Source organism: Pygocentrus nattereri, chromosome 7 (assembly GCF_015220715.1).
Source record: "Pygocentrus nattereri isolate fPygNat1 chromosome 7, fPygNat1.pri, whole genome shotgun sequence".
Taxonomy (NCBI): domain Eukaryota; kingdom Metazoa; phylum Chordata; class Actinopteri; order Characiformes; family Serrasalmidae; genus Pygocentrus; species Pygocentrus nattereri.
The window spans coordinates 43406242-43429857 of NC_051217.1; the positions used below are offsets into that span (position 1 = coordinate 43406242).

General features: G+C 42.1%; 3 protein-coding genes and 1 non-coding gene across 8 annotated transcripts in view; 3 read left to right on the forward strand and 1 right to left on the reverse strand.

Moving 5' to 3' along the window:
• dnaaf4 (dynein axonemal assembly factor 4) lies at positions 1-10663 on the forward strand. The gene is made up of 9 exons (XM_017705002.2): positions 1-159; positions 1288-1435; positions 3100-3230; positions 3685-3901; positions 5764-5900; positions 7832-7941; positions 9548-9701; positions 9979-10084; positions 10208-10663. Exons 1-9 carry the CDS (start codon positions 37-39, stop codon positions 10315-10317), a joined length of 1236 nt encoding a protein of 411 aa, XP_017560491.1. The 5' UTR covers positions 1-36; the 3' UTR covers positions 10318-10663.
• Positions 10664-11328: 665 nt separating this feature from the next.
• LOC119263701 (uncharacterized protein C15orf65) lies at positions 11329-13655 on the reverse strand. Its single transcript, XM_037540112.1, has 2 exons — positions 13580-13655; positions 11329-11938 (listed from the first exon to the last, which is right to left on the reverse strand). The coding sequence occupies exon 2, from the start codon at positions 11918-11920 to the stop codon at positions 11585-11587; it is 336 nt and encodes a 111-aa protein (XP_037396009.1). The 5' UTR covers positions 11921-11938; positions 13580-13655; the 3' UTR covers positions 11329-11584.
• Positions 13656-16841: 3186 nt separating this feature from the next.
• ccpg1 (cell cycle progression 1) overlaps positions 16842-23616 on the forward strand; it is a 23905-nt gene continuing 17130 nt past the window's right edge. For 4 of the 5 annotated variants that reach the window (XM_017705027.2, XM_017705031.2, XM_017705030.2 and 1 more), the window contains exons 1-4: positions 16842-16965; positions 19352-19478; positions 21067-21166; positions 21362-21450. In XM_017705027.2, coding sequence (XP_017560516.1) covers positions 19419-19478; positions 21067-21166; positions 21362-21450 — 249 coding nt within the window. In that variant the 5' untranslated portion in view covers positions 16842-16965; positions 19352-19418. The remainder of the gene's footprint in view (positions 16966-19351; positions 19479-21066; positions 21167-21361; positions 21451-23616) is intronic. The other variant, XM_017705028.1, reaches the window with a different exon arrangement.
• On the forward strand, positions 20839-20925 carry trnak-uuu. Its single transcript has one exon. It is a non-coding gene; the product is annotated as a tRNA-Lys (tRNA).

A 23616-nucleotide genomic window follows, 5' to 3' on the forward strand; every position in this document is an offset into this window, starting at 1 on the left:
GCAGGCAGCTAAGCTAACCGGTCTCCTGCGGTCAGGATGCCGCTGCTGGTCAGAGACTACACGTGGACCCAGACCGAGACCACGGTGTACATCAGTGTCCCGTTAAAGGGCGTGAAGCCGGCGAAGGTGGACGTGCTTTGCACGGAGGAGTTCCTGAAGGTGAGAAGAGTCGAGCCGAGTCTGCAGCTCTCTCTCTCTCTCTCTCTCTCTCTCTCTCTCTCTCTCTCTCTCTCTCTCTCTCTCTCTGTCTCTCTCTCTGTCTCTCTCTCTCTCTCTCTCTCTGTCTCTCTCTCTCTCTCTCTCTCTCTCTCTCTCTCTCTGTCTCTCTCTCTCTCTCTCTCTCTCTGTCTCTCTCTCTCTCTCTGTCTCTCTCTCTCTCTCTCTCTCTCTCTCTCTCTCTCTCTCTCTCTCTGTCTCTCTCTCTCTCTCTCTCTCTCTGTCTCTGTCTCTGTCTCTCTCTGTCTCTCTCTCTCTCTCTCTCTCTCTCTCTGTCTCTCTCTCTCTCTCTCTCTCTCTGTCTCTCTCTCTCTCTCTGTCTCTCTCTGTCTCTCTCTCTCTCTCTCTCTCTCTCTCTCTGTCTCTCTCTCTCTCTCTCTCTCTCTCTCTGTCTCTCTCTCTCTCTCTCTGTCTCTCTCTCTCTCTCTCTCTCTCTCTCTCTCTCTCTCTCTCTCTCTCTCTCTCTCTCTCTCTCTCTCTCCATAGCGCTGCAACTGGCTAAAGGGCAACTCCACCCGTTTTCCAAAAATCCTGCGTAATTAAACAGCTAAGATGTAAACAAAGCCATTCCGAGCGATTTTGGGGTGAAACGCTCCGTTCTAGAGAAATGTATTGAGTCAGAATCGTCTCAGTGGTGGTGATAGGAACCAGACGTCCACCTCTAAAGGCTCCCTCACAGAAAGCTCCTACATGAAATGCAATACACTTACATACAGTTTTGGCTTCAAATGTATTATAGTGCATTTATTTCAGTCCATTATAGCGGAGGGGTACATGTAGGGTGTTGTAAGGCAAAATAGTCCCCAGGGAAAACTGACTTTTTCCAGGTTTATTACCATTTTATCCTTATCCTTCCAGATAAACACTCAGAACATACATTTTAGGATTACTGGTAGTTTCGGATCGTAAATAAAAGGTCTGTATTTGTGTTGTGGCCCTGGCCCTGGGCCCTATCACCGCCACTGTAAAGACATCTGAACCATTTCACACCAAACCGCTCTCTGTTTACATCTCAAAGACTGATTTTTTCAAAAACCCCTTTAACAGAGCAGTGCCCTTTTTATCCCCCAGGTTAGTTTCCCTCCGTTTCTGTTTGAAGCCTTCCTTTCCGAGCCTGTAGATGATGATAAAAGTGTGGCCAAACTGGGAAACGGCACTGCGGTGTTTACGCTGCCGAAGAAGAACGAAGGCCTGTGGACGCAGCTCAGCAGGGATGTGGGTATGTGTTGTTTTCTGTCTTTCACACTTACACCACAGCCGTACGGAGCCTCGCTGGTGACATCCTGTATAAATAAAAATAATGTGTGCCCATGCCTTATTAACGTGTGGGAACGAGGTCCTAACACGTGGCCACGACTTGGTAAGACATGGGAATGAGATGATTAGATCCTAATGCGTGGCCACGCCTTACTAAGTCATGGCCACGCATTAGGATCTTGTTCCCACACCTTAATAAGTCGTGGCCACACATTATTTTTATTTATACAGGATGTCACCAGCGGGGCTCCGTACAGCCGTGTAGTAAATCCCATTTCTGTGATTTTCATGCGTCAGAAATGCTGAAACTGTTGTGATGAGAAGAAACGTGTCTACATTTGTGGTAAATATTTGATCTTTTCGTTATTATTTGGGATTTTTAGCATCATATTTTCTACAAAGCTCTAATTCTACGCTGCCCTGATTGGTTTGAGACGGTTAAGCACTGTATTTAATTCAGAGCAAAAGACTGCAATGTAGTATTCTATCTCTGTGCAACGCTCTGATCATATAAACATAACAGCAAATGAATAGGGGGCACCAAGATGGTCATTTTTACCATTAACAGTAGCTTCCATGAAAGAGACCATCAGTGAATGCCTTCATGAAATTGTTTTAACGTTAGATAGATAGATTTTTCAAATACTGTATTGAAAGTGGTTCACTCATCGAGTGAAATTGCACCAATTCTTCAAAATATCTCCACAATTCAATCATTAAAATGTAAACAGAGTCATTCAGAGCGGTTTGGTGTGAAGCGCTCTGTTCTAGACAAGCTTACCAATCAGAACGGTTCACAGTGGTGGTGATAGGAACCAGACGTCCACCTCTAAAAGCTCCTCACAGAAAGTTCCTACATGACATGATTATGAATACACGGACTGAAGCCTGACACAATAGCTTTATGAAAGGATTTTGGGTTAAAGATTTGAAAAAATATCTGTCCGTGGTGGAGGGATACATGCAGGGCGTTGTGAAGCAAAATAGTCCCCAACGAAAACCTAATCTTATTGTTGTTAGTAGTAGTATTATTATTATTTTCAGATTGTTGATTATTTTACCATCATCAACATTCCATATAAAGCTCAGATGTAGGTTCTCTGGTGGTTTGGGTGGTAAATAAAGTGTCTATATCTGTGTTGTAGTCATGGCGACGCCTGGTTCCCATCACCACCACTGTAAAGACACCTGGACCATTTCACACCAGACCGCTCTGAATGACTCTGTTCACGTCTTAGTAACTGTACTACGCAGATATTTTGAGAAATTGGTGGAATTCCCCTTTAACAGTTAGTGTGTGCAATGAAAGGAGCCACATAGCAAACAAATGCAGTTATTATTGGGACACCCCCCACTTTTTAATAACATCTCCACCATTTCAAGTGTTTTTACAGGTTTTTGTAGCGAGCTTTATAAAGACGATATAAAATATTTGGCCTAAAACCATTTTTTTTCTATTACTGAGTTTAAAAACAGTAGCAGTATCAACACAAACCTCAAACATTTGGAGTTTAGTAGTATAGTGGTTGTTTTAGTAGTAGTGTAGTAGTTTAGAAGTATTTGAAGTCCAGGGATGTTTCACTGCTGCTTTTCACTGTCTAACCGAACCGTTTTGCCTTATTACAGACAAAGCCAAACAAAGAGAGATTCGAGACGAGGCCATCCTCAAAACTCAAAACAAGGCTGCAGAAAAATCCATGGCCAAAGCCGCAAAGATTCAGCAGGAAAAGAAGTACACACTGGAGACAATGATGAAGGTCATCGACTCCTTATATCATCATTAACGCTGAATACTCTCGAGTCACTGTTAACCCAGTAGCTCCAGAGTTAAGCTTCAGTCATTAAACACGAAAGGCTCATATCATGTAAAACCCTATTTTCACGACTTTTTGACTGCTTATTAAATTTATAGTTTTGCGATATTACAAAAAACAGCAAATTTCCATTTATCCCCCTATTCCGACCTATAGCAGTTCAGCCCCACCCATTCACAGTGAAGTTATAAGGAGTGTTTCAGCTCAGACTGAGCCCATATGAAGGCACAGTACAGGGCAGCCGATCCAAAAAAAGATTATTTGCATCATTATATCAGTTAAAGACACAGAAACAGAAAAGCCTGTTTAATTCTAGTCTTTAGCAAAAGGCATACTAACGATAACGGAAGCATTTAGAAGAATTAATTTTCTTCTAATACTGGTTACGTGTGTGCAGCTTGAGGAAGAGGAGCGGGCGAGAATTCAGACGATGAAGGACGAAGAGTGTGCGAGAGCCACAGCCGAACTGGAGGCCTGGAAGGAAAAGCAGAGGAAAACGGCGGAGGAAGAGGATGCTCGACGAATGCTACAAGGAGCCAGCACACAGGCTGATAAACAAGTTCCTAAACAGAGAAAGCCTGAGAAAGCTGCACAGCCCCCCAGCAGAACTGAGGGTGAGGAAGTAAAATGAGTGTGTCTGACTTCACCACCAGTTTTACGCTGATTCATTTTCATTAGTTCAGTGTCTTAGGCTTATTACATACCGTGCAAAAAGTCCGAGACCAAACGTTTCCAAACTAAATGTATTGAAAGATGTAGAAAAAGTGGCTCCTAACAACCGTGCAAGATCTGCTAGACTGCCTAAAGTAAACAGACCAAATTTGCAGATAAAACAAAGAAGCTGCTGGTGCTCTCAGAACAGTGGACTGACCACTCCAGAGTTTGAGGTTACTTGGATCATGAGTAGCAGAAGATGCGAGTCCAGCTTCTAAGACCGAACCTTAGAGGTGGTATAGAACCCAATGCTGTAACAATTTCCTAATAATGTAATATTGTCCATAAACATATTTGGGATAACACCCAGTAATAACTTCTTTAATAGTGTAATGCAATGTGTGAACTGGTAATATTATATTATTATATTATATTATATTATATTATATTATATTATATTATATTATATTATATTATATTATATTATATTATATTATGGAGTTTGCATGTTCTCTCAGTGTCTGTGTGACTTTACCCCCACAGTCCAAAGACAGGCAGTCAGGCCAATTGGACCTGGTAAATTGCCCCTAGGTGTGAGTGAATGTGTCTGTCTGTCTGTCTGTCTGTCTGCCCTGTGATGGGCTGGCAACCTGTCGAGGGTGTATATAGTGGCTTAGAAGATGTGTGTGTGTGTGTGTGTGTGTGTGTGTGTGTGTGTGTATATTATATTATATTATATTATATTATATTATATTATAATTAATGTTATATTATTGGAAATTTGTCATATTTATAAGTTGATCTTTTTCCCCCAAATGGATGATGTAATACTTTTGAGAGCACTTCCCAGAAGCCTTCTGCTATGCTTTTGTGCATTGAGCAAAATGCGCTCAGTGAAAGTTTTATATGATTAATTTGAAAAACAGTGAACTTGTATATGTGATAAATTCCCAATAATGTAATGAATTACATGAATATGTGTTACATGTTGGGGAAAATGATTACATTACTTGGTTTTATAAAATTTTTGACTGAGTTAGGCGTAAAATATTATTACATTACTGGGGAATTTCTACAATATTGGGTTCTACAGGTGTTTTTACCCCAGATATAGTCAGTGAGCTAACACATGTTTGCTGCTTTGGTTTAATGCAGAATCTGGAAGGTTATAGCCACTAATAAGCGCCATACAAACTGCACACTAACTCTTCACACACTTGCCTCAGGCTGTGTTCAGAAGTCTCTAATAGACATGGACAAAAGTCCAGACAAATCCAGTCCTTGTGGTAGCAACTATTACTGCTCATTACTACAGCCGTGAGCTAATAACCTAGTCTCTTAGAGGTGCACATCTTCACGTGGTTTGAGGCGAGTCTGATGATTTAGGTATGCAGTTAGTATGATACTAATTGTTGGGGTATAAGCTTCCATTACTTGGTAGCTACAGTAGCTTTTTGGCTTGCGAAACTAAAAAAGCAAACTTTAGACATCATTTAAACGTGTCTTGGTTGCTTGACTAAATTTGGGGTGAAAGGGGAAAAAGCACATCTGGGGCAGTTGTGGGCTGGAGGTTAGGGAACTGTCCCCTGAGCTGACAGTACCTGACTGACGTGCCTTTGAGCAAGACACCTAACCCCCAACTGGGCTGCGGATAGGGCTGCCCACCGCTCCCGTTGTGGGACTAACAAGGGTCAATTGATTTGAGCTTTCACTCTTAGCATTAAAATCCTTGTATTATTGCATAATTCTCCTGGGATTCTCTGAACTGGGATGTGATCTGGTGTAATGTGACCTGATGATCGTGACTAAAGTTGACTCTTAGGTCGGATAAACAGCGGGAGAAAGGACAAACAGAAGGATGTACCTGCCCCCAGGTCAGTGGGCTGCATTAAGATCAGTTTCACGCCGCGTGTTTTCCCCACCGCTTTACGAGAGTCCCGCGTGCCCGAGGAAGAAGAGGTGCTGATTTTTTTACCAATCTTCTTGGCTTAACCATTCATTTCCTCTCTTAAATTCAGTCGTATAATAGGTGCTCGTTTAAAGGGCCCATATCCTGCATTTTTCTTGTTTTGTTTTTTTTTTCCACTTACGACATTTATGTGGTTTTATGTACCAAAATCAATATCATTCATTTTTACATGTCCGTTCTCCAACCCCTCTTTATCCCTCAGAAGTAAACGCTACTTTTATTACTGTGCTTTTAAGACTGATATATGTAAATGAGCTGTGTTCTGATTGGCTGACCTCAAAAAGCAGACTAGGCTGAAGCACTCTGTATACCTTCAGCGTGAATGGGCGGGGCTAAACTGCTGCAGGCTGTGTCGGTGGATATATGTAAATATGCTGGTTTTAATGACGTTACAAAAAAAGTGGGCCTTATTCACCAACCGTTCATAAGAAGAAACGTTTTCTTAAAACCCACTTACGCAGTTTTCACGAAGATTCTGACGTTCACCAGTGTTGTCTTATCTAGGACTTGTTCTTGGGTAGGAACACACACTCAAGAGCACAAAGGTGGGAACAGTTCTGTGGTTTAGGTTCATGAACCCGACGCAGACTTTTTCTCAGGATCTTTATCAAGAACACATTTAAGAAGAAACTTAGGTGACGATATTGGCGAATGAGGCCTGTTGATTTCAAAACAGCTGACTTTGCAGCATAGTTTACGTATCTATACTTAGGAGTGAACGACACACTTTGTGTTTACATACTACATCAGACTATATTATAAAGAAAAAAAGCTAGGACACCGGCCCTTTGAAATTGATATATGTAAATACCTCTGTTCTGATTGCGGCTCATTCCAAAAGCAGGCTGAAACACTAACGGTGTGAATGGGCGGAGTTAAACTGCTGTAGGCTGAATGGGTGGATATATGTTATTATCCAACAGTGAGTTCCGGCCAGACGAGCTGATTGGTTGAGAGTCGCTCTAACTGTGCTGTTATTTCACCATAACATCACAGGTTTTTCACAAACACTATCGCTCCGCTGAGACGCCGTTGCTAAGCAACGACTCTGACAGCTGTAGGAGACGCTCGAGCCATTTGAGCGTTTTTACTTCTTACTTTGCCACAAACAGAAAACAGACAATGTTAAGGTCACATTTGACCGACAGCCGATTTGGTCCGGCTCTGAAAACGAGACGACACTAAATTCCCAAACGGTCAGCCGGTTTATGTGGAGCTGGAGAGCGAACTGCTGGCTGAGCAGCGAGTGGGCAGAGCTCATTACTCTGACGAGCTGCTCGTTAAGGAGCTATAATTAGGAGGAAGGAACTGAACATTAAAACATTAAACGCCGCGTTTTATTAAAGCAGTAGAGACACTCCAGGAGTGAGTTATCACCAATAACATCACGGCTGTGATGATCTACGGCCACCAAACCACAGCCAGGATGGTATTTCACCATAACACACCCCCTCTCTTGTTCTAATGCTTAAATATGTTGGTTTTTGTGACATCAGAAAAACTTTGATTTCAAAACAGGCAGCTTAGTTTCCATATGGACTGAGGAAGGCACCGTATATTTTGAAGCTTTAACAATCTTTACATGCTACAGCAAGCTTGTTGTTTCAGAACGTGAGTTTTCCACGATATAGGCCCTTTAATTTTAGATAAAGGGGATGTGTTTAATTCTACACATGCCGTAGATGGTTCTATATAGAACTTTTGTGAAAAGGGTTCCATATAACACCTAAAAGCGCTCTTCTACTTATGACGTCAAGCCTGTAACTGTACCCTTTTTGGTGCTGTATAGAACTCTGTTCAGAAAGGTTCTCTTTACTAAAGACCCCTTGAGGAAATAGAAAGTGCTTAATTTGGGGTGTTTAATTGAAGGTAATTGGAGGCGACTGTAGGCAGGGCTCACACAAGTATGTATGTTAAACAGTGGCTGAGGAAGCAGGCGGAGGCCAGACGGATGGCGAGCGCTGATCTGGCTCGGCTGGATGATCTGAAGGAGGAAGAGAAGAACCCTGACTGGCTGAAGGATAAAGGAGAGTATGTTTCTAACAGCGCGCACAGCTCTAGTCCCCTGGACACCTTCAGCCATTTATTACAGTCGCAGCTACAGAGGAAGCTGATGGTTCCAAACAAGTTGGTTCTTCACAGGTTCTTTAGTAAAGATAGTGGTTCTGTATAGAACCATGAACACTCATGGAACTGTTTGCATGCTTAAATGGTTCTTTGCCTGGGCAAATCGTTTTTTCAGATTTATGGAGAGTGTATTGAATATCGTTCTATAGAGGACCTTTTTGAAAAGGGTTCCATATAGCTTGAAAAGGGTTCTTCTGTTGTTCTTTCACCATGCAAAGAACCGTTTAGGCATGCAAATGGGTCTTTGAGTGTTATTGGTTCTATAAAGAACCATTGTCTTTACTAAAAAACCCTTGAAGAACCATGTTTTTAAAGTGATATAACAAAAATGTGCACTGTAAAGTGGCTCAGGCTCCTCGGCTGCTCTAAAACGATTGTAATTTTTTGTTGTAAGTCTGATTTATATTAATAAAGGAGTTTGATTTCTCAGCACATTCTAGGAGAATTACATTCTAACTTCATAATTCAGTGTTTTAGGTGTTTCTTTGGCTTATTATTCAGTTATTTATCCTAAAGGGAACAAATCCTAACTCTTTTGTATTTGACATTTTCTCCAGAGATCCACCTTTGACTTTTATTGACGTTTTATGTACCAAAAACAGTCATAATTCATTTTTGCATGACTGTTTTTGTTACTGTGTCTTTAAGACTGATATGATATGATGCAGTAGATATGTGTGTACATATATATATATATATATCACTGCTGTCGGATCAAAACCTCGTATCTCCAAAATGGTGACTTTACAGGAGAAGGAAAAAACCTACTTTGCTTTTAATGTAAGTCAATGGAACCAGAATTTTTTTCTAAGTCATTTTGGACCGTTTCTGTTGGTCTGTTCATTAAGAAATTTACACCCAATGTAAAGGACAACAGGTATCTTAAAATTATGTCAAAAACTGAAAATCGACAAAAATGGAGATACGAGGTTTTGTTCAGACACCATCCATCCATCCATTTTCTAAGCCACTTCTCCGACAGGGTCGTGGTGTTCAGACAACAGTGATATATATATATATATATATATATATATATATATATATATATATATATATATAGAGAGAGAGAGAGAGAGAGAGAGAGAGAGATCATAACAGTATATTTTAAAAGTTGAGGATAATCAAGGCTCATTATTCAGTAACTATAGTGAATTATTATTGAGTATTATAAAATGTGTATGTTATGTAGAGAGTGAGCAGCTGAAGTTTGGGCCCATATGCAGTTTAAGGGATTAACTCCTGAGCTCCTGTTTACATCTGAACTGAAGGTTGTTGCACGTAACCACCAAAAGCCGATTATGTGTGAGAAGGAGAGACCCCTCATTAGGGAATTTGGGTTTGGTTGTGGCCCATTCAACAAATAAGATAATTACTGCTAAAGATACAAGACTGCGCTCTCTTCAGACTGATCCAGGACAAAGGTGTGCGGCCATTGTAGATCTTTTAGATTCTTCGTTTGCTGGAATAAAGACTACATTGAACCTTTTCTCTGCTGTTTTCTTTCCTACAGTAATTTCTTCAGGACTGGGAACTACCAGGCTGCAGTCAATGCCTACGATCTGGCCATTAAACTCAACAGATGCATTCCTGCCCTGTTCTCCAATCGAGCGGCTTGCCATCTGAAGCTGAGAAATCTTCACAAAGCCATTGAGGACAGTTCTCAGGTCAGCGATTTCTGCTCAGTGTATTATCCTGTGCACTTTCTTTGAGAAACGATTTTTTGCCTTTAAAGATACATTAGAAACATCTTACACGCTTTATGGCCTGTTGAGTTCCTGTTCTTTGCAATGTAGCTTTGAGGCATCACTCTAAACGTTGCGTTAAGAGTTCTGTTTTCCCAGCCAGGGACCCTGAACATCTCATTCTTAATGTTCAGGTGACCCAGTGTTACACAATAACCTCAACACTGACACTGTTTGTCGGTCACTGTGTCTGTGGTAGGCCTTGGAACTGCTGACCCCAGCCGTCGCTGACAATGCAGCAGCCCGACTGAGGGCCCATGTGAGGAGAGGAACTGCTTTCTGTGAGCTGGAGCTCTATATAGAAGGTGCGGTATGCGATGTTCCACTACGTTGTAATTCACTGTAGAACTACATTAAAAACCTTCTATAACAGACTTTTCTCCAAAGCAGTAGTACAGCCATTTGAGCTTTGACTCTTTGGCCCACAGGACTTCAGGACTACCAGGCTGCTCTCAAGATCGATCCAAACAACCAGGCTCTGCAGGCGGACGTCAGTAAGATCAGGGAGATCGTTCAAGGCACGATATCCAGCTCATAAGGGCCGAGACTTCCTTACGATCCAGATATCGTGCCTTAAAGTTGAATGCAACATCTGCTGCAGATGATACATGATACCTGAGAGTAGCTCAGTCATAATGAAGTTACATGTTGATTGAATCCAAAACTAGTCATATACTATACGGCGTATGGCAGTGTTACTCTCAGCGATGCTGAGTTTTACCATTTTCATAGATATATCTGTTAATTATCCAGCGAATCAAGAGGTGATGGAGAAGGAGATACACCTACAAAAGTATTTCTGGACTGCAGCTCTGGGGCATCTGCTAAGTGCTGTTCCAAACTGCCTCATGCATTGTGTTACAAATATTAAGCCATTCAGATTAAATCACATTCAAGAATTACAATAAATTTGTCATTTGTAAAAAATTTGTAACACCTGTGTCTTTCTTGGGTTCTGAGACATTCACAACATTTCACTTCACTGTTATTGCATATGACTAGATTTGATGTATACTTTCCTTGTTTTAATAAAAAAAGACATTTTGATTTGCCTGCACAGTCTTTCACAGAGAGGTGAACCCTCCTCATCTTTTTTCTGAAAGACTCTGAAATGCTCTGTTGCCAATCAACCACCAGGTGTTTATTTTAGCATTAGACCACTTTACCAGCCTTTGGTTGCCCCCGTCTGAAACAATAGCATTTCCCAGTTTCAGCAATTGATATTTTGTATTTTCTACTATTCTCAATTAAATATTGGGTTTAAATGATTCGCACATCATTGCATTTTGTTTTTATTTACATTTTTCACAGCATCCCAACTTTTTTAGAACTGGGGTTGTAAAAATAGAAGACACGGTGGTTTTTACCTTGGCATGGCCCATATAGGTTCACTGGTGGTTTTGGATAGTAAATAAAATGTCTATATTTGTGTTGTAGTCATGGCAACCCCTGGTTCCTATCACCACCACTGTGAAGACATCTAAACCACTTTGCCCCAAACCACTCTGAATCACTCTGTTCACATCTGAATGATTAAATTACTCAAGAATTATGGAAAATCAGTGGAATTCCTCTTTAATAACATAATTCCTTTTTAAATCGTTTTATCGCAAGAAATGTTATTATAGCCAGGGGGAAGAGCTACACATGAATATTAGAGTAGATCATTTTCAAAAAACAAGCAATATTTATAAATTCAACTTTACAAATGCAGCTGTAAACCATCTACCAGTCCTCTGTAGAAGTATTTGCTCAATATAAACAACAAGCAGCTCAGATAAGGACTCCCGACTGCCGTCCTTCACTCAGATGGTGTTCTGCAGATTGGGGCAGTCATACACCCTGCTGTGGTCCAAGCTGGTGTTGAAGGAACTGTCCCGGGACATTCCACACTGGCCGAGATGCTGAGAAAAGGCCTGGGACAGAGGGTGGTAGGAACACGGCGAGGACTCAAAGCTTGGGGCCCGCAGTCCATACTCACTTGCTGTAGTTCTATACAGGAGGCTTTGAGGTTTCACCCAGGGAGAGAGGGAGGTGGCCTCGGGCCTCATCATGCAGGAGAACACCGGGTTGCCTGGGTTGGCACATGGAGAACGAGCTGACCCCCGTAGCTCCTGCTGTTGTTCCTCGGTTTGGGACATTTCACTCTGAAGAGGATCCTAAAGTGCGAAATAACCACAAGTGTTAGTCAAACTCGCAGAGGAGCAAATAGGAAACATCTCTGTGAAGGTCACAAGTCATCTGGAATGTACAGTAGCAGCGGCTTGATTTGATGTGAAATGCTAATTTCAAGAGAAACCTGTTCACAGTGGTGGTGATAGGAACCAGACGTCCACCTCTAAAAGCTCCTCACAGACAATTCTTACATTAAATGGTTATGAATTCACTGCTTGATGTCTCAGACAATTTATGATATTTTGAACCGAGATTTTGGCCTAAAATATATTTTATTTCTAAAAAATCTATTCATGGTGTGAGACGTTATAAGACAAAGGAGAGGTTTACCATCATCGACATTCCATATAAAACTCAGAAGACTCGTGTGGGTTCTCTGGTGGTTCTGGATGGTAAATAAAGTGTCTATATCTGTGTTCTAGTCATGGTGACCCCTGGTTCCCATCACCACCACTGTAAAGACGCCTGAACCACTTCACACCAAGCCCTCTCTGAATGCCTGTTTACATCTCAACCATCAATTTATACAGAAAGACTGAAAATTTGGTGGAATCCCCCTTTAATTTGAGGCCACTTTATCCCTGGCATAACGTTAGTCATGCTTAGAAAGTTAAATCACTTCCCAGAGTAACTTCCCAGTGAAGCCAATGTCTTTTTTATTAGGAATAATTGGAATATAAACTTGGTACACTGATAAAAAAAGATGGTTCTTCAAGGGTTCCTTAGTAAAGAAAACGATTCTATATAGAATTATATACAATCAAAGAAGGGTTCTCCAGACTGAATGTGCTGTAGATGTTCCTATATATAGAACCTTTCTGAAAGGGGTGCTACATAGCACCAAAAATGGTTCTTCTATTGTTACCGTGTCAATCCTGTAACAATAGAAGAACCCCTTTTGGTGGTACATAGAACCCTTTCCAAAAAGGTTCTATTGAGACAATACCAAGAGTGTGGCACGTGGTCTGAGACGATGAAATAAAAGAAGCACATAATTTAGAAAACACGTTACAGCTCTGATGAAACAATTATACCAAGACTGCTGCAGATACCCTGCTGGAAAATAAGTCCATTAGGATTTTGGGTCTGCTCTCTAATGGGAATTGGCTTAATGGTTACCACGAAACACCACTAGCTGCCTGTAGCACACCTTAAGATCCCATTAGAAAACCGTCATCTGGAATCAGTTCACCTGGGAGTCGTTCACACTGTGATATCAGCCCATCAGGAAACCATTAGAAACTGCTGGACACCACCAGAACCTTCTAATGGTTTCTATGATTTCTATGTAGTCACAGTTTTCAGAGCTGAGATAAGCTAATAAGCTTTAGGTAACACTTAGTGCTCAAATTCCTTAATAACGACTGTGTAGGCCCTATGAAGGCCTATGAACGTTGAATGTGAACGTTCATAAGAGGCCTATGAATGTTTTGGTTTATACAGGCTAAATTTAGCCAAAACCAGCGCTGAATGCATTAAGTTACACCCCTGTTCTCTGGCTTTGTCGTAAGTGAGGAACCCAAGCACCAGAACCTTCCACAACAGGGGGAAACCCTCCCAGAACCGAGCAGTGAGTTAATAAATCTGGATTTGTCGTGATGTTGGGGTATAAAGTCCCTGCTTACCAGCGGCGCCACGGCTCCTGTTGTGGCTCCGTCTCCTTGACAACGACCGAGACTACACTACTGCGCATGACAGCGCCCCCTGCGATTACGTCACAGCTAGACACGTGGATCAGTAGCACAGTTTGCCCCGCTTTTAAAGGACAATTACACCAGTTTTTTAAGAAACTCCAAAGGACTTAGTCCTTCAGACTGTAAACCGAGTCATTCAGAGTTGTTAGGTATGAAATGGTTCATTGTAGACTCTCAGATTTCTTTACAGTGGTGGTGATAGGAACCAGGGGTCATCATGTCAAGATAGCAGACACAGAACACTATACAGTAACCATAAACAGGTGTAGACATATAACAAGAATAAATAAACCAGATCGTCTCTACAGGCAGATATACAAATAGAAAAGAATACCACAGTCTGTGATAATATCTATAACCTGAGATGAGGGATGCAGCGCAATAATGACTGTACCAAAGATTACAGACGACGGCATATAATGACCACAGAATGAGTAAATAAATATGTGCATATATTGTACCCAATAAAGTGTCCAACTCAATAAAGTGTCTAATGTCCAGATGTGCAAGATGCGCAGAGAGTGCAATACGTGCAGCATGCTGTCTATATGTGCAGATGAATAGATAAACACAGGATAAGCATGAGATTCAGATTCAGCCCCCAGGTTGCTCCCATGGCACCACTCCACAAAGTCCTTCACCAGGGTCTTGTACTCCCCCTCCTGCCCTTCTCTTACACAAGCCACGATGGCAGTGTCTTCAGAAAACCGCTGCATGTGGCACGTCTCAGAGTTGTCCTGAAAGTCTGAGGTGTACAGTGTGAACAGAAAGGGGGAAAGTACAGTCCCCTGTGGTGCTCCTGTGCTGCTGACCACAGTCTCCGATGTACAGTCCTTCAGCCTGACATACTAAGGTCTGCCAGTGAGGTAGTCAGTAATCCAGGAGACCAGGTGTGGATCCACTTGCATGTTAACCAGCTTGTCTCTCAGTTGGAGGGGCTGGATGGTGTTAAAGGCACTGGAAAAATCAAAGAACACGACTTTTACAGCACAACCACCCTTGTCCAGATAAGAGTGGGCACGATGAAGGAGGTATAGCATGGCATCCTCCACTCCCACTTTCTCCCTGTAGGCGAACTGCAGGGGGTCTGTTGCATGTCGAACCTGGGGTCTGAGAAGGTGTAGAAGAAGGTGCTCCAGCGTCTTCATGACGTGATGTAAGAGCCACAGGCCTATAGCGGTGCAGATCAGAACAGATGCCTTGATGTGAGAAGAGGGGGTAGACGGGGGAAGACACAAATATGATAATATAATATAATAATGCCCCGCATGTACCTCTTCACTAATACATGGATTAAAATACATTGTCCCAAAACTATCCTACAGCAATGTCTAGTGTCAAAACAATGTCAGGCAGTGTGTTCATAAGTACGTAATGTAATAGCTTTCTGAGAGGGAGTCTTTAGAGGTGGAACGTCTTAGAGGGACGTCTGGTTCCTATCACCACCACTGTGAAGAATTCTGGCTCGATAATTTCTCTAGAATGGAGCATTTCACACCAAATCACTTTGAATGACTCTGTTTACATCTTCAGCTTTTAATTGTGTAGAATTTTGGAAAAATTGATGCAGTTCCCCTTCAAGATTGTACACATATATCACTGCTATCTCCAAAATGGTAACTTCACAGGAGAAGGAAAAAACATACATTACTTTCAATGGAAGTCAATGGAACCAGACTTTTTTCCATGTCATTTTTGCCCATTTATTTTGGCCCATCCTTCATGAAAGTTATACACAATATAAAGGCCAACATGCTTTTTCAATTTATGACAAAAACTGAAAATAGACAAAAGTTAAGATACAAGGTTTTGTTCTGACAGCAGCGATATGTAGTATGGTATTATACTGTATTTTACTACTGCATGCATGTGTGTATATACATATAACTATAGCTCTGCTAAGGTGCAAAAAAATACAGAAAGGATGTTGCACCCATATATAAACATAGTCATTGTTACAGTTCAGGCCACAGCTACTGTTACAGTAATCCACAGATGACATAGTTTACAGTCACAGTACTGTTTCCACTTCTCTCTGATTGGACATATGACTGGTTACCTGCATCTATTAGGACGGAATTGAACATTGTTTTACTTGTTTTCAAAGCTATAAATGGCCTTAAAGCACCTGGGTACCTCAAAGAATGTCTGTCTATCTTCCAACGTGTGATTAAATCTGCACACATGGCCTTCCACAAATATCCTGCGCAAATGACAGGAAAGGCAGAGAGTCTTTATCTGCTGTTCTACTTCAAGTTTATTACCAATAAAGAGACAAGGGTCTTTGCCTGGACCCAAAAAAGTTCTATCTAATAGGACAAAAGGGCAGAACAATGGTGCCACTGTGGGGCCTCTATTTTAGTGGGAAACAAGTTTATTACATCATCAAACTACTGAAGATTAATCAATAATCACACCATATTTAGATTCACGCTTCACTAAATCCACTACTGCTCATGGTTAGGAGGGTATTTTGACAGAATATGGTTCTTTAGTAAAGGTAATGATTCTATTTAGAATCACGGGTTCTAGGCAGAACCATACGCTTAAGCGGTTCTTTTCATATTAAAACAGTTCTTAGGATTGATGGGAGGGTTGCATCGTCGTCGGTGTAGAATCTTTTTCAAAAACTGGTTCTATGTGGCACCAAAACGTGTTCTTTTATTGCCATGATGTCAAGCTCGTGAGAACAGAAGAACGCCTTTTGGTGCTATACAGAACCATTTTCAAAAATGTTCTACATAGAACCAGACACAACACATTCTCCGTCAATCTGAAGAACAATTTCACCAAGCACAGAACCATTTAACCACACAAATGGTTCTACGCAGAAGTCATGGTTCTAAATTGAGACATTACATTTACCAGAGAACCCCCCCCCCCAAAGAACCACATTGTAGGTGCCATTCTGTTATAACCTATAACATGTGTATATTCAAATAAACTGCCAGTATTTTCTTCTGTTAGATCTTATTTAAACGTTTTATTGAACTTAATTCCCAGTTATAAAAACGGAATCTAAACTATTAAACAATCCAACAACAAACCGCAGCCCCCCATCTATTTGCCACAAGTCATGTGGCGAGAGTTTGGAGCTCGCCACTGTTGAATTCTGGGAGTTGTAGTCCATTCAGCCTCGGTGTGTGCCTTGCGGAGAGCGTTTTCGAACTACATCTCCCACGCTGCGCCTCCCCCGGGCACGACGTGTTGTTGTTATTGATGTTGGTACAGCGTTGCCGTTTTGAGGCGGAGAGCTGCTTTTGCACAGAGGACGTTTCACAAATCTCGCGTGCCGTGGATTCGTCCGTCTTTTTCAGGTAACCACGCGTTTATCTCGGCTCTTAAGCTCTTATCTCGAGAAGAACGGCGGTGATTTTCAGTACTTTGTGGAAAAACTAACACTAATCTTGCAGAATCAGCCCTGTGACGTTAGACGAGGCTGAAGTTGGCGTCCTATTAGCCAGCTTTTTGTACGAATTATCCCGTTCCACCTTAAATGGAGCAGCAGCAACTGCCGCTGTCACAGCTGTGAACAGTGACACTGTTTAGAAAGATGCTGTTTCAGAGGTTCTTTATTAAAGACAGCGATCCTGCTTAGAACTATGAGTATCTGTATAGACTATATATATGCAACAGTGCACTGCTGCACCATTTAAGGTGGAACGGAAAAATGAAAATGTGAAAATGTTGACGTTACGAGGCTGAAACTAGCCGCTAAACTCGCCAGCTTCTTTTCCGAACTCTCCGTTCCACCTTAAAAAAAAGTACGTTTGATAGAAGGGAGTTGCTGCACAGTTTAAGGTGGAACGGGGAAATTCAAATAAGAAGATTACTACAGCTTCGTGAACATATCTGGGGAGCAGGCTCGCCCAGTCGGCTCTTGATGGCGCAGTTAGAGGACCAGCAGATGTAAGAAGAAGACAGGCTGGTTTTGCCTGCTTGTGGTTTTAAAGGGGAACGCCACTGATTTTTTTAAATGTTCTGCGTAATTAAATGGTTGAGGTGTAAACATAGTCACTCTGAGCGGTTTGGTGTGAAACGCTCTGTTGCGGAGAAACTTACAGAGTCAGAGTGGTTCTCAGTGGTGGTGATAGGAACCAGACGTCCTCCCTCTAAAAGCTCCCACACACTGCTTTATGATGGCTCTGAATGCGTGCTGGTCCGTTTATTTTAATCCATTCATGGCAGAGGGCTACATGCAGGGCGCTGTACTGCAAAATGGTCCCAAAGAAAACTTAGTTGATCAGATTTATGACTATTTTACCGTCACTGACTTTGCATATAAAAACCCGAGGACAGGTGTGGTTTTGGATAGTAAATGTGGTTTTGGATAGTAAATAAAATGGCTGTATTTAGGTTTGTTCATCTTAAGCTTGGTTCCTATCACCACCACTGTAAAGAAATCTGAGTGTGAAAGTTTCTCTACCGTCACTCCTTTCATATGAAACCACTGAATGACTCTATAGCTCCAGGACTGATTTTGAAAAGTTGGTGGAATTCCCCTTTAATATTGCACAGTATTCATGTGAGGTATCAAAGCAGTGCAAACTAAATGTGCAGTCCACGATTTCTCTCTCTCTGTCTGTCTGTCTGTCTGTCCATCTACCTATCTATCTATCTTTCTGTCTACCCATCTATCTATCTATCTATCTATCTATCTATCTATCTATCTATCTATCTGTCTGTCCATCTGTCTGTCCATCTGTCTGTCTGTCTGTCCATCTGTCTATCCATCTGTCTATCCATCTGTCTATTCATCTGTCTATCTATCTATCTATCTATCTATCTATCTATCTATCTATCTATCTATCTATCTATCTATCTGTCTGTCCATCTGTCTGTCCATCTGTCTGTCCATCTGTCTGTCTGTCTGTCCATATGTCTGTCCATCTCTGTCCATCTGTCTATCCATCTGTCTATCCATCTGTCTATCCATCTGTCTATCCATCTGTCTATCTATCTATCTATCTGTCTATCTGTCTATCCGTCTGTCCGTCTGTCTATCTGTCTATCTATCTTTCTTTCTATCTGTCCGTCTGTCTATCTGTCTATCTATCTTTCTTTCTATCTGTCCGTCTGTCTATCTATCTATCGAGGGCCACAGCGCCTCTATTTTAATTACAGAGAGGCAGTCGGCCATCGAGTGGGAGGGTTTGGGTCGTTTAGACAAAGGGTCACCAGGGAGCTGTGGTTCCACATGGTTGACTGTTTAAGTCCATCCTACCATGAGCTTCAGTAGACCTGCACGCAGTAAAGAGCTCTTTCTGAAATCCACCTTCTCCCAGCAGAAGTCGACACTACAATGCAGGACTGATGCAATTAGGGTGCAACTTTCTTTGCGGAGTTCCTGCCAACCTCATCCAAAATAACACTGGCCCGTTTTCTATTTAAAGAAGTTCATTTCAGCTCAGCTGCTTTCTCAGTGTAGACCAGAGCCGGAATGGCCGTCTTTTAGTTTGTGCTGCAAGATTTCAAAACTCCCTGCCAGCTTTATTTACAAAGGCGGTAGTACAGCTGGACGGTGTGCAAATGTCCAGACAATGATTTATCAGCTGTGCGGTCAGTGTGACATTCTCATCGGAGCACGCCGGAGAGTGTGGTCATATATAAAATACTATACGGCAGCTCATGTTGTAACACGTACAAGTGTATCTGGTCTGATTTTCATACGCAAATGCGCCGTATGCTTGATCTTGTGTGCAGCAGCGGGTGCTGAACTTCGTGGTGGTTCGGCTGAGGGCTGTCCTGCTCTTCACCAGCTGTTTAGAAGATGTCAGAAAGCTCGAGTGATACGGAGTCCTCGTGTGGATGGACTGTCATCAGCAACGAGGTGGGTGCTGTCCTCTCGGCTGTGGGGAAATTCTATAGGGCTGCATCACTATGGGAATTCGAGGCAGATGAGAATGCAGTAACCTGAATAAAAGGCAGGTATTTATGCCCAGTTAGGGATGCACAATCATACTGGAATCATATCGGCGGATATTTGCTTAGGAAGAAGGAGATCTTCATTAGGTGGACGTTTCAGAAACGTTTGCTGATGACATTTGACTGACCTCCTTAGCTAATGCTGACTAATTACGCTGTAATATCTGCATTTTATTAACTTTACTGTTACAGTTAAGTGTTACTGATCTATGTAAATGAGCTCTATTCTGACTGGCTGTGCTCTGTTGTGCCTCACTCACGCCCCCTCGAGCATTCGTGTGAGCATGCAGGGCTGAGTGGGTGGCTTTATGTAAAAGAGTCGGTTCTTGTAACATCATAGAAAGGAGCACGGTTTGCATATATGGCTGAGGAGTGAATGCTATGTTTTGAAAATTTTTGACCGTGTTTACAGTTACTTCTAACTCTTTTATTAAAAAAAAAATACAAGGGAAAGTTGGTTTATCTTGGTATGGGTCATATAAACTGAGCTGGATGGAAGGGTGGCGTGAAATATTTCACAGAAGTCATTATTCGTTAATAATATGATACACTGGTGCCTTCATATGTTTTTCCTTGCAGCAGAAATAAGGGAGGCTGAAAACCTGCCATATGTTAAAATGACAGTATGGCAGTTTTCAGGTTGTTGGCACATTCAACTTTCTGAAAGTTCAATGTTTTAAACAAAAGTGGTGCTTTATGGTGTCTTGATCTAAAACACTACCCACAAGCTCACAAGATAGTCCAGATAGTGGTTGGTTAGTGTAGTGGGTAACACCTCTGCCTTCTACGCTGTAGACTGGGGTTCAATCACCTGCCTGGGCAAACCAATAAGGGTCCTTGGGCAAGACTCCTAACACCGCCTTGGCCTCCCTGTGTAGAATAATCAAATTGTAAGTCGCTCTGGATAAGAGCGTCAGCCGAATGCTGTAAACGTAGATAACATGTCGCTGCTATCTGAGCAAAACCTTGTATCTCCATTTTTTTGTTGTTTTTCAGTTTTTGACCTAATTTGAAAGTGACTGTTGTCCTTTACATTGTGTGTAAATTTCATGAAGAATGGACCGAAAGAAGTGGTCCAAAACAGCTTGGAAAGACATCTGGTTCCATTGACTTACATTGAAAATTAAGTAGGTTTTTCCCTTCTCCTGTAAAGTTATCATTTTTGGAGATACAAGGTTTTGTTGTGATGACAGCAATATGGTCCAATACAGTACAATACACTAAGACACGATAAGCTGTGATATAATTTGATACAATACAAAAGAGCCCGGATAGCTCAGTCGGTAGAGCATCAGACTTTTAATCTGAGGGTCCAGGGTTCAAGTGGACCAGGGTTGCTCCCTGTTCAGGCCAGCAAGCAGGGGCAGTCGTGGCGATGACAGCAATATGGTACAATACAGTACAATACACAATACCCTAATAGGTAGATAGGCAGAGATATTTGTCAGAGCGTATGACTGAGCTTAATGAAATGCATGTGCTGTGTTTTGAAGGGCTCAGACATCGAGACTCTGGGACCCGAGAACGGGGTGGATTATGATCAGGAAGAGGTGGACAGACCTCCTGCTCCAGACCAGCCTGCTTCTCCACGAGGTAACGTTCAGAAACTGATCCAGCCGTGACCGCAAATGAGAGGTTTCTTTTGATGTCCTAACTCAATAAATGAGTTTTCATGGAGGGAGTTTGTTTGCTCTGCTTCAAAGAGGATCGCAGGACCACTGATTAAAGTTCTGCGGATTTCCAAAACGTGGAGCAATCAGGAATATCTTGTCCTGAATCTGTTTTCAGAGGCGGATGCTGCGGCAGCAGCTGGAGACTCCTCTCTGGACGGCACGCTTATAGAAGAGACTGTGGTGGAAGCTGAGTCTGGCCAACAGGTACAGACGGATCCTTTGAGACTAAGTCCTTTCAGCAGAGCTCATTGTTTGTTTATTTGTACAGTCCTATGCAAATGTCTGGGTGCCCCTGCTCAAACGACACACATTGTGGCCTGTGCCACATCCACCCCCCCCAAAAAAGTCAATGTTAATGTGTTTTCACTTAGAAAAACACCTAAACATGTAATTGAGTGATGGCATTCAGACTCTATGTACTGCTCTGGGTTTTTTGACTTGAAAAACACAAAGTAATAAGAATAACAAAAAAAAATTAACAAGGAAATATTGCAAAATAAGTCCTTTCAGTCTTCAAGAACGCATTAAGGCTTGAGGTGTCTGTCAGTTGAAAAGTGCATAAATAATTGTATTAATAAATCCTGCTGCTGATGTAGTAGAGCTGGTTAAGACGGTATGAATGTGCTCGGTGACTAAGAACCAGATCAGTGCTAGTTTTTGGCCATCAAGACTGAGGCCCAATCCCATTTCTTCTTTTTACCCCTATCCCTTGTTTTCGAGTGTCACCCTAACCCCTTGGAACTGGGTTGCAAGAGGTAGTGGTTGAAATCTTGCCGTATGAAATGGGACAAACCTCAAATAAAAAAAAACCAAAACCCATCACTTCATTACCAGGCTGCTAGCGCTGCCTTGTGGGCGACCCGGCCCGACTTCAGCGACAGGAGAGAAGGCAAAAGTTCAGCTTCTCACTGCTGGGCTTTAGTTACATTTAGGGCATCATACGCCTTCAAAGAGGGGGGCAGTTATTTATTATCACCCACCCCCTAATTCCTTGCTGATACGAAGCTGAAGTCAGATATTCTAGTTTGAATTTTCCCGTTCCACCTTAAATGATGCAGCAGTTACATTCTGGCGCTTCAGGTGTCAGAACTGCTGGGCTATTTAAGGTGGAACGGAAAGTTAGCTAGCTATGTACCGAGACAATAGCACGCTGGATTGTTATGAAGAAAAACGACCAAAATACACTGAAATGACATTAAACTAAGATAATATAATGATTATCATATTTTGAACAGAGAAACTTCTCACATTTGGGTGTTTCTTTGGTCTCTTCTTCTCCATCTTGCTGTTTTTTTTTTCTCATAAGTCTTCGTTTGGAGTCTCTGAAAAACCTCCATCTGGAGGGTCATGTAGCCCTAACACTTTGCCCTACCCCCCAAAACAGAAGGGGCTCAGTGGTACGGGCAAGGGGTGAAATGGGATTGGCCCGAAGTCTGGTCTAAAGATCAAGTCGCATTGAATGAGCACAGAAAAACACTGGAAAACCAGACCATGGGCTTTTTTTTATATGGCTGCGGATCAAAACTTCAGTTCTGCCTCCAAACATAGTTTCTGTATCAGCATCAGAGGTATTAGTGATATCAGCGTCATAATTTCATGTTTCCAAGTATGAGATCAGATGACTATAAATAGGCGCGACAGCCACTTTCAGGCGAGGTGGTCATCGAGCATGTGCTCTAAAGGGGAACTCAACTAGGTCTGCAGACTGAGGCTCTCACAGCGGTAGTTTTCGCTTTTCAACAAATGTAGTGGATCCGAGACACGTTTGGTGTCTGAAGTTTGGTTCTGTAAATGTTCTACAGACTGACACCAGACTTGGAGTTAGGAATGTTTTACTTCACGGCCACGGAACCAACCGATTGAGATGTCAGATAACAGACACGGACAAAACCGGGAGTCTGTATTTGGGGGAGAGTGGAGCAAAAACTAAAACGTGACAAGGACTTTTATCTGTAGTTAAACCGGCCCGTGCTTTTGGTTTCCTCTGTAATGCAACTGGAGTGTCATCTGTGAATTTTAACAGTAATCGGACAGAAGTTTCTCGAAATTTACCCTAAAGACCAAACCGTTTGTATCTTAAAGTACTTTTTTAATTTTAGGTTGCAGAATTACAGAATTCACTCCTATATTTTTATTGTCTCTGTAATATAGCTCCTTTTTGAAACATGTAAACATCATGCCAGGCTAAAGTCCAGCCTCCAAAAAGTGTATGTGGAGTTTTTCTACTAACCTTAAAAAACAGGGCAGTCGTGGGCTGGAGGTCAGGGAACTGGCTCTGTGACCGGAAGGTCGCCGGTTCGATCCCCAGGGCCGACAGTCCATGACTGAGGTGTCCTTGAGCAAGACACCTAACCCCCAACTGCTCCCCGG